The following is a 10,892-nucleotide window of genomic DNA, read 5'->3' on the forward strand; positions in this document are numbered from 1 at the left end:
TCAGTTTGTGTTTTGTATTATTACTTAAGGGTGTCACATGAATGATAGTGGTGGATGAGTAATAAGGAAAGCTTTCTAACAAAACAGGTGCAATCTATGGCAGGCGCAATCTTAAGAGAATTAGTTGGCAAGTGCCGCAAAATAAAAAACATCTATACTCTAAAAATGGCGGGAAAGCTCTGGGACCCAGTGCTTGAAATATATTTGTAATGTTGTTTTATAGTTACGATTCATTCATTACGATAACGTTTGGAAGATTATTGCAGAGCCACCACATAGGCAGGTGGAAGGGAGAAGAGCCACACTGGCAGTGGAGAATGCATCTTGCTGCCAGTCTCAGCCGACGCGGCCCCTCTGGCACCCGACTCACAACGTGGAAATAAACACTGGAACCACATCATTGGCAACACTGGATCTGAGCTTCTGCAGCCCGCCAATTGAGCCAGTGCATCACCGCCTTAGCTCTCAGCCATTCAGCAGTGCGCTGGTCTCGACATCATGAGTGCTTCCTCAGGTGGTGCTTGCATGCATTTTGGCATGGATTGACACAAGTTGGCAGGGGTCTCTTAACTTTTGCTCACAACAGTATGCCAACGGCATCCCTCAGGTTTGGTGCGACCTGCAGGTCAGGTGGGCGCTATCCAGTGTGACTGGATTCCGCTCCCACCACCTGATGAGCATCTCTTAGACACTCAAACGGTGGTGTTTTTCGAGCACTTCGGCATGCCATCATTTCAATGTGGCACGGCACTTCAGCACCTGACGCTGCCACTTCTGCCTTGTTGCCTGAAAAATCACGGCAGCTTATTGGCAGACTTCTGCTCTCCAGTTCCTTCCCTTGGCAAGTTGTGCCGGCCCTTCCTGGCCTGGTCATCTCAGTGCCCCCTGCCCATGCTGCTACTACAGCGGTGAGCATTCGCTCCCCATACCGCCGATGTCATCTACCTCTCAGCCAGAGGCCATGCCTATGAGGCACACAGGTGACTGTACACAACATGTTTATTTTATCAAAAGACACAAATGGCACCAAACGAGTGACTGCACAGGACATACAAGCCCAGAAAGAAAAGACAAGATAAAAACAATAAAGTGGTGCCCGGTCATCATCACCAGAGGGCTTCGCTTTCTCAGTGTACTACACTGTCTGCTGTGTCCACTGAAGGCACACACTCCACACTGGTTGACTGCTCCTTAGGTGGCGTGGCCCCGTCTTCAAGCCGGCACATTTCCTCAAAGCAATGGCACACTCTTTCCCATATGGCGATGGACTGAAATGAAGGTGATGGGGTGCATGGTCAGGGCAGGTAGCTCAAGAGCAATGAACATTGGGTCAGACCTTAATCACACCAGCATGCAGTATGCCTAGATCCACCTGCATGACCTGGCTGGGGTGTAGTCATAACCGATTTATTTTTTGACTCGGTGAGACCCGATAATGGTCTGAATAATTGATGAGTCCGAATAATCCGTCACTTTAAAAAAAAAATCACACTGATGCGAAAAACCAACATGAAAAATCGTGAACATTACCGTTTCACCACGCTTCGTTTCCAAGTGGTAATATTAGGTTGTATTTGAGCCAGAGTCATTCGTTCAAAACTGCATCACCTCATGTTAACAATATCAGACCTTGAGACTCGCCGCAGGTCTTACTGCGAACGTGCCGTGAGAACACTTTGTTCTTAGAGAAAAAAAAAGGCCGCAAAGACCAAAAGAGGGAATTGATGGGAGCAGCAGAGAGCACCTCCAACTGCATCCCCAACCCCTGACTGACTGCACACCACAGGCGTCACAACTGTCTAAGCCGCACTGTTGTCCCGTTTTAAACGCGTTCATGCGCTCTTCTTTGTAGGCCAGCTCGTTGGCAACGAAGAGTGTGGCATTTAACTTGAGTGGCGACAATGAGATCAAATAGCCAAGCCTCACAATCACGTCTAAAAGTTTTATAATGTTTCAGGATATTCATGTGTTGTGGACCAAGATTGGTTTCCTGAAGGCATAAAGCTACGGGCAACATTGACCCTAAATTATGTGTTATGTCGCTGTAATTCTTCAGCAGTCCTCTACAGTTCCACTGAACTAAAAAGGTCGTGTTTATGTTTTCGGGTGGGAACAGAAAGGGGGTTTACTTATGTTCGGGGCCCGTTATGAGGACCCTGTCTTTTCTTCGCTCAAGACAGCTGCTCCGCCGCTGTAAAGTGGGCGGGAAGGGAGTTGCACCCATCACCTCGACAGAGGTGCTGGAAGACCGCGGGGAAGCCGCGGATGTGTGGGTGTCAGGCCTCCCCCGACAGGGGGAAGTCCTGTGGGATGCCGACCAATGGGCCGGCACTCCCTGCCTTGGAGATGGCAGAGCAGCTTTCGCTGCCTTCGCCTGGGGCGTGGATGGCCCTGCCACAGGCGCGGTGAAAGTGGCCTCGACAGGTGCCGGAGTGCTGGGTGGTGCTACACCCCTGCGCACCACATCAGCGATGTTTGATTTCGCTGTGCAGGGGAATGTGTTGGTAACCGCAAATAGCCTCCTCGCTTCTTTAAATGAAACATTTTGCTTTGTCTTTATAGTGATTATTTCTTTCTCCTTTTTCCAGGATGGACATGCCCCTGGAGTATGCAGCGTGGTCTCCTTCGCAGTTCGTGCAGCGTAGGGCTGCGTCACATTCCTCGGAAGGGTGGTCCTTCGAAGCGCATTTCGTGCAAGTTTTACGGCCGCAGCAACTCTGGGAGCCGCGACCAAACTTCTGATAATTGAAAGATCGGCGGGGATTGGGTATTGTGATGCGCCATCAGTGCCCTTCAGCACTAGCGGCGGCCTGACGCTCGCTCAGGCGAGAGAAGGAAGAAGAAAAAGAAGAGAGATGCGGGGCGTGGCGCAAGCGGCGCGAGGAGACGAGCTTGGGCAACGGAGCAGGCGAGGTCACGGCTGAACGGCTTCTTGAACCCGGGTGACCAGGCCTGGGGAAGCCATCCTCGCCCAGTTCCGCGCAACCAGGAGCCTGCTGCCTCCTGTCTCCTGCCTGCCTCTCGCTGCCTCGGAGAGCGGGCGCCGTGCCGGGCACAGGCAGGTGCTGCCTGCCCGGAGATCCTGTCGGCCTTGCTGTCGGATCGTGCCTGCCGTCCCGTGGCTGGGACTCCCTGCTGAGAAAGGGTGCCTTCCTGGCCGTGCCCGGGTGTCCAGACCTGGGCGGCCGTCTCCTCTCTGGTGCGTCGTCAGAGCCACTGGTGCTGGTGCTACGCGCCTGATTTCCGGCCGCAGGGAGAACAGCCCTGCGGAGGTACTTGGCCCCGGCGCCTTTCTGGCGACGGGCAGCGGAATCTCACACCGGAGCCACTCCTCGACCCTCGGCCACACAGCTCCCTACCCAGCAGTGACTGCTCTCCTGTTTTAAGTAAAACCGTTTTTGTTATATCTACAGACGTGCTCGGTCTGGGACGATTTTCTGGATCCTCCGGGGCCCCACCTCGGAGGATGCTCGAACGTGCTGGGGGCCTTTTCCCCTCACAGGTATGCAGTGTCTGACATTGACTTTCAAGTATCGAACTTCGATCGTTTCGGACAAGCTGCTGGTGTTAAATGTGAGCACCATGTCTTTGGTACCTCTTTCCTTGTTATCTTTGCACATTTTCACTCTATGAAAGTCAATTACATTTTGGTCAGAGAGTCCTTGCAGCATTTTGGCTTCTGTTAGATGGATAAAGTAATGCCTCTGACTGTGTTGAGAGATCGGTGGGGAGTCACGGAGACAGAGATGTCCCCTATAGATGTAATGTTTGAGAGTTTTCAGCATTGGATGCTGTCGCGCATTTCAAGCAATAAGTCGCCACTGGCCATTTTTGATACCTTGTAGCTGTGGCCCAAGGCCTCTGTTAAGCATTTTGATACAATGAATAGAAATAGAATTCTGGCCTGTTTATCTTGTATTTCACTGTGGCCGACATGGAATTTGGCGAATGTTGGTTTCTTTTTTTGAAAAAAAGTTCTCTGCATCGGTCCAGACTCTTTTCAGAGTGCGATCACGTTTGGAAAAGGGGGGGGGTGGAGCCATAAATAGTACATATTATTCGGTCAAGGTGCCAGCCGCCCACCATGGAGCCCAACCAGGGGACGGGACAGGAACCTGCAGGCAAGTGCTGCCCACGCCAGCTGTACACCTCAATTAAAGCCCAATATGACTCAACTCAGGGTAGTTGGCCACACAAGGTTAACCCTCGCTGCCAGGAAAAAAAGGAGGAGGAGACAGCAGAGTTGTGAGACAGAAGATAGGAAAGTGAAAGACGGAGGGAAGGACAGGAAAAGGCGACTGCCGGTTTACCCCAGTCGGGTCAGGCCGGAGGTGCCGTCTACAGAAAGCTGGGGACAAAGTGGTGTGTTGCCTCCGCCGAGGGGCCTTAAGGGGGGACCCTGGTCTTGAAAAGAAAATTTGATTAATCTAGATATAGTCATTAAATTTTCAGGCCACATGTATTTTTGTGTGCTGATTTTAGAAATGTCATTTAATTTCGTGTAAAACAATTCCTTGAGCACATGTGCAATATTTATGCAAGTATTTTGGGAAAAGTTTTGAAGAAAATTTGCTGCAGGAAACTTCCTGAAATGCATGCCATTGGGTTCTCTTGACACCAAGGAATGCAATAAGGGTAAAATTATCATCCCGGCTATCAAAGAACTTGAGTAATAGGGTACTGAAGCTGCCACTTCAGAAACAGGAATACACATTTCTTCTCATTTCTGAAGCGACAACTTCAAAACTCTATAGCTCAAGTTCTATGAGAGCCAGGATGGTAATTTTACCCTTATTGCATTCCTTGGTGTCAAGAGAACCCAATGGCATGCATTTGAGCGAGTTTCCTGCAGCACATTTTCTGCAAAACTTTTCCCAAAATACTTGCATAAAAATTGCACAAGTGCTCAAGGAATTGTTTCACATGAAATTAAATGACATATCTAGAATCAGTGCTCAAAAATACATGTGGCCTGAAAATTTCATAACTGTGACTTCATTAATAAAAGTTTTTTTTTAATAAAAGTTTTTTTTTCAAGACCAGGGTCCCCCCTTAAGGGGTCCAAACTTTGCTCGGCATCAGCTCAACCACCAGGACCCCTTTTCCCCGAACACGGCTGAGCCACGCACGGGTAAGTGTGGGTGCTCGGGTCCGTGGTGGTGCACTGCTCACCATCATCCCCCTGCGGGGATGTCTCTGTGGATGCTCTCAGGTACCCGTGGTGTCGCAACTCACCAACATCTGCATGAAGCAGGTGCCCCTGCGGGGCATTTTAAAGCAAGAGCATTTGACAACTTCAGCAGTAACCCGGTGTCATCAAAAATGCAGTTCTAAAGAGTGGCCCGAAAAATTGCTGTCGCAATTCCCGCGATTGGTCAAAACAGTGCGATGTCATCAAAGTGGGGAAAAAAGAAAACATTAACTAGTAATAATCAGTACTAGTACCTACAACTGTACCAACTACAAATGAATAGTATAGAATGAGAATGAAATCAGAATAGAATTAAAATGATTTTGCATTACTCATGCATAAGTTCCTCAGTCCCTCCAACTACCGTATTTACTCGCATAATGATCGCACCCCAGAAATTTGTTGTCAAAATTTGTTTTTTTTTTATTCCCCGCGTAATAACCGCACCCCCTAACTTGCCACTGCAATTTGTCGACGGTGTCGAGTCTAGCTGACGATGATCGTACTTGCCATCTGTCCGACATATGCCACGTGCAGATGACCATCTTTCTCTATCAGCATTACAGCGGCAGCCGACTATTGGTTGGCCTGCGGTCACACAGGCAGTCTAAATGTGGTTAATTATGCTTAACCGCAGATACCAAACTTAACTACGGTTACCTCGAATCACGGTTTGTTGTTTTCGCAAGGCTCGCCAACATTCCTGGTTGCGGTGCAACGAACGAAGTGACATGGTGATCTGGCTAAACTTTCTTGTTCTCGTAAATAATAAGCCCCGAGATACGGGAATGTCAGAAATGAAACCTCTTCGAGGATCACTGACCTGTACTGAGTTGCTGGTAGGAGTAATAACTGCGATGCAGGCTAGTTTTACGTTCCCAGCCGCGTAGCAGCTGCCGCCGTTGCAGCGCGAGTGACCCGATCTGCTTGCATGCCAGCTCCGCTGCTAAGGCGTCGCTGAAAACGATCGTATATATTTCTTTTAATATGAAACAATTAGGCTGTCAGTAAGGCAGTGCCATGAGTAAACCATTTACTCATGGCGCTGGTCAATGCAAAAGCGCCATCCGCTGTGGCTTCGATACGCAACAAGTTAGGCCTAGCGATGACTAGGGAGTACAGAGGGCCGTCGTCCGCCGCGCTCGCGGGAAGCGCCATTGTGGTAAGCGCGCGGAATGCGGTGCTCCGAGCGTTGCGAACGTACCTAAGTACATCAACGATGCGGCAGGAGTAACGGCGGTAAAATGCGTAGCTTGAGCGCCGCGGGACGTTGCTGCTGTACGCTGTTGCTGCACCATCGAACGAGATCGAAGGCTGCATAAAAGTGCCGTCACGCAGCGCTATACACACTGCCTATTTTGATGCGTTGCTCTTGGGACATGATTTAGTGCGAAGAAAGTACGTTCTTGAAGCGGGCCAGCTCATGCGCTTTTCGCACTCTACCTTCTCGGTTAACGATGTGAGCCGAGGTCGCCGAGCTCGGTTCGCGATAACCGCGTTTAGCGGCGTAACCGTGGGTAGCGCGCCCGTGTGATAAGAGTTGTCTGCTTGCAACTTGTTTGCGCTTCTGGTGCTCAAACATTTTTTGTAAAAAATTTACCCCGCGTAAGGATCGCACCCCTAAATTTGCGCTATTTTTTGGAAAAAAAAGTGCGATCATTATGAGAGTAAATACTACTTTTGTTAATGGTGTGTCTGTTTTATACCATTCATGTTTCCTCCTTTCACCTCTGTGGCATTCTCCCACTGCTGTCTCCTTACACGTTCTGCTGCACTGTTCTTGAATGTTTCTGTGCCCACACATCTTGTTATCACATTTGTTTTGTTTTTTTTCTTTTTTCTGCTTACTCTGCTTCTCTAATATTTCCGATCTGGTCTGCTTTCATCTTACAATTTTCAGCTGGTGCCTCCCGAATGTTTGCTTTTACTTGCCCACCTTGCCTGGTTTCTGTCCTCACTGCTGTCTTTTCGTTCTTTGCTTTTTTTCTTCTTCTTTTTGCTACATTGGGGAACGACAACTTGGATTGTGGGCTATTCTCTAGCTTTGTTTTCCTTCACACTCCTGTTTTTTTCTTCTGAAATGTGTAGTGGCTTAGTTTAAGCCCCATAAAACTCTGCTGGTCTGGGCTTTCACTTGTTCCTATGCTTCTTCTGAGAGGACTAAAAGGGCTTACATGGTATGCACGCACCACCATGGCTCTAGCGACACTAAAACCGGTACACTGAGCCGCACCTGTGCAGGAGACTCTTCAGCAGACAGAGAGGAATATTAACCACTCCCAGAACCCCACCTTACATCCATGCTCTACAGCCAGTGACTAAATGAGGGCTTAAACAGGCAACCTGCAAACTCGCCCGCAGTCACACCTGATGAAGGAAAAGGCTTGTAAACGTCGTGTTATTTCATTTTTCTGGTTGGCACGCTTGTCTCAGTTAAATACAAGGAGACACGGCTGTTGCTTTCCACTGATGAGGCAGTTCATGTGGCAGCCCCTCACCTCTCTTCACGCTGACCAGAAGAGCAATGTGTTGGGTCCCGCCAAAGGATTTGTTCGGTGTGTCAAAACATGCATGCATGCTTGCCAAAATGCCATTTCATTTCAAAAACAACCTCTCTGGAGACTCGTAGTATGCGGTGTGAAACTCAGCCCAAAGCATCAATTTGATACCTGCCAAGAATTGTGCTGTCTTATCCCGTAGCCTAAGAGAACTTTTGACTCCTTGAAGCCCTTGCACCAAAGAATTCATAGAGATCACAAGAGTTGGCTCAGGGGCTACTCAACACCCAAGAGCAAAACAACCAAGGCTCACCAATGCCTCTGAAGGAGGACAAAGATCAGCAAGGTCTAGACAGGAAATTCCCATGAACAGAAAATTCCCCAAGTGACCATGGCCACAAGCTGTTGGTGGTGAAAATGTTGACATGTTTAGCAGTGAGGGTTTGACATGGTCGGGGTCCCTAGTCTGGGAGTCTGTTGGCTGATGCTGGCGCCCTTACATGGGTGATAAATTTGTTTCGACCAGGCTAACATGAGTGTCCACTGTAGACACGCTGTCAGAATTTAAGTCTGCAGGTCTGAGGGGGCTGTATTCAAATGAGGGAATGAGCTTACATAGATCCTGCAAATGCGATGCTATTAATACCTGTGCCTAAGGTGCCAGAGCTTTCGAGCACGCGGTACCCCCTCACCTGATGTGCACCTACCCTCTTTGTTGCCAGTATGTAAGACTGCAGCAACCACTGTTGCTGTCACAGCCAAGTTGTGTCCACAGATAGACAGAGACTGCCACCAATGACCCCCAACCAGCCCTGGTTTGAGGCTGCCGCAGTCAGGCTATACCAGCCCATTTCTTGGGGCACTCACACAACATGCTTCCCTTCGTACTAAAATACTGCCAGTGCATTTCATGGCCCCCAGAAAGAAAGCAGCACACATGAGTTGAGGTTACTTCACGGGAGGCACTGAAGAAAACAGCGCACGAAGCAGTGCCAAATGAAACCTTCCCAGAGCAGTGCACTGGTCTCCGAAAGTTTTTCATTAAGCCTTTCACCCATTGCCAAGGCATGCAATTTGGTTAATTATCCTGGCTTCCTTCCATGGTGGATGTAAAGCATCCCACGACGACTGCCTTTATAAGACACCCAAGGCACAGACACTGCTTTACAATGACTGCTCTGCTTGCGGAAGAGGAAAAGGATGGCACAAAGTGGGGCGACCTCTCTGCAGAGACGGATGTTGGTGCTGACGAGGATAGTCAGTGCCTGGGTCAGGTCCTGCTCTTTCTGCTCCCGGAACTTGTCGATCTCTGCCAGGGCTTTCTCGGAGAACTCCCTGCAAATTGATGTGTGCACTGTGAGCACAAACTAAAGCAAGAAACATGAACCAAAGCACAAACTGTTTGGCAAGTTGGTTCTCCATGGTGGACGTGAAGCAGCGCAACGACACATGGCCTAACAGAGTAGAGGGAAGAGTACACAGGGCTGCGCTAACAACTGGCACTTATTTGGTGCAATGGGCATGTGAACACTAGGGAAAAGAATTCCATTTCTTGAACTGCACGGCTTGTCCGTTGTCTTACAGGGTTCTTGGTGCATGAGTGTGCTCATTGCAGTGGTTTTCATTCATTTTTTTTGGTTGTCTAATGTACCGTATTTACTCGCATAATAGGCGCACTTTTTTTCCAGAAAATCCGGCTCAAAGTTCGGGGTGCGCCATTACGCGGGGTAAAATTTCCGGAAATTTTTCGACTCTCAAAATTGAACACACCGCGTAAACGCACTCATGTAAGGGCCGCACCCCGTTTTCCCGAAGAAAATATTAAAAAAAAAAGATCCGTGTAAGGGCCGCACCGAAACTTTCCACGACCCACGCGGGAACAGCCTTCGGAATGCAGGCGCCGAGGCCTCTGCGATCGGCTCCGGCTGCGCGCAACGGGCGCTTGATCGTGGAGGCCACACACGCGCACAGGAGCTTCCAGACGCCACCCACGGAGGGCGCCCGAGGTAGAGCTTATCATCATCATCGTTTTCCTCCGCCGCGAGCTTCGCTATCCATATCGCCATCAGCATCTCCAGCTCGTTTTTTTTTGTTGTTGTTGCTGTCAAGTGCCGGGATCTGCGGTAGCGCGATAGTTCATCGTGGTTTATGGCTTTGCCGCGGAGTGTTGCTGTTTTAGCTCGACGGCCAAGCACCTTAACAGCTACACGGCTGGGAGTTTGCTCTCGAACACGGCTAGCGTGCGGCAGGTCGGAAAATACGACGTGGCCGAGAAGTGTGGCAGTTGCGACTGCGGCGTCCCTAAATTTTCGTACGCGACTCTAAGTGCCAAGGTTTTCGCGGGCCTAAGTCGGGAACGTTTCCGGCTGGAGATGAAGCTTTCCAAACAGACGTTTAAAGTGAGCATCCCTGAAAACTGTGTGCGGCTGTTCTACGCGATGTCGTTGTACGTGCTGTGGGTCCGCAGCAGCACTAGTGAGGACTAGTAGTCAGTTCAGCAAAAACTTTGTTAAAATAAAGATTGGGGAGCGGGGGGTGGCGAGGTGTCGGCTTGCAATCGTGTAAATACAGTATTGATCACAGTGCCAAGTTCAGGATGCGCCTTTTATGCGCGGAAATAAAAAAAAATCTGATTTTTCGGGCCCAAACTAGCGGTGCGCCTATTATGCGAGTGCGCCTATTATGCGAGTAAATCCGGTATATATGCGCAGCGTGTCAAACAAATGCCAGTGGTTAGTTCAGCGCTGTGTTGTGTCTGTTTGTACTCCTCCTTCTACCCTCTTCTTCGGCTGTGTGCCATTGCACTGCTTCACGCCCATCATGAATCACAGGTTCCACAACACAACCAACATGTGCTACTTTTGTGCTCAAAGCTACAGTCAAACCTTGTAATAATGAAACAGCTTATCAGGGTCGGTTTAGTTCATAGGAGCTAATGTCCCAAAGTGACTCAGGCTACGGCTCTAATTTCGGCCACCCGAGGTTCTTTGTCTCTAGCATTTTGCCTTCATCAAAATATGACTGCCACGGCCAGGATCGAACCATCATCTCTCAGGTCAGGAGCTAAGCCCCATAACCACTGAGCCACTGCAGCGGTGTAGTAGGTTATAAAAAAATTATGGATATAACAAAAGAATGGTTATTCCGTTTGGAAGCTCCCACAGAAGCCAATGTGTCTGGTTTATGGTTAACGGGGGTTTAAT

At 49.3% G+C, this 10,892-nt stretch overlaps 1 protein-coding gene across 2 annotated transcripts in view; it reads right to left on the reverse strand.

Moving 5' to 3' along the window:
* Window positions 1-981: 981 nt before the first annotated feature.
* The window catches only part of LOC149345274 (sorting nexin-4-like), a 62,262-nt gene continuing 52,351 nt past the window's right edge, over window positions 982-10,892 (reverse strand). The window contains exons 10-11 of one of the 2 annotated variants that reach the window (XM_089546564.1): window positions 8,910-9,024; window positions 982-1,268 (exon numbers count right to left, since the gene is read on the reverse strand). In XM_089546564.1, the coding sequence (XP_089402690.1) occupies window positions 1,128-1,268; window positions 8,910-9,024 (256 nt within the window). In that variant the 3' untranslated portion in view covers window positions 982-1,127. Of the gene's footprint in view, window positions 1,269-5,047; window positions 6,149-8,909; window positions 9,025-10,892 lie in introns of those variants that run through there. The other variant, XM_089546565.1, reaches the window with a different exon arrangement.

The sequence above is a fragment of the Amblyomma mixtum genome, chromosome 5 (assembly GCF_055824585.1).
Source record: "Amblyomma mixtum isolate Tamu chromosome 5, ASM5582458v1, whole genome shotgun sequence".
NCBI lineage: Eukaryota > Metazoa > Arthropoda > Arachnida > Ixodida > Ixodidae > Amblyomma > Amblyomma mixtum.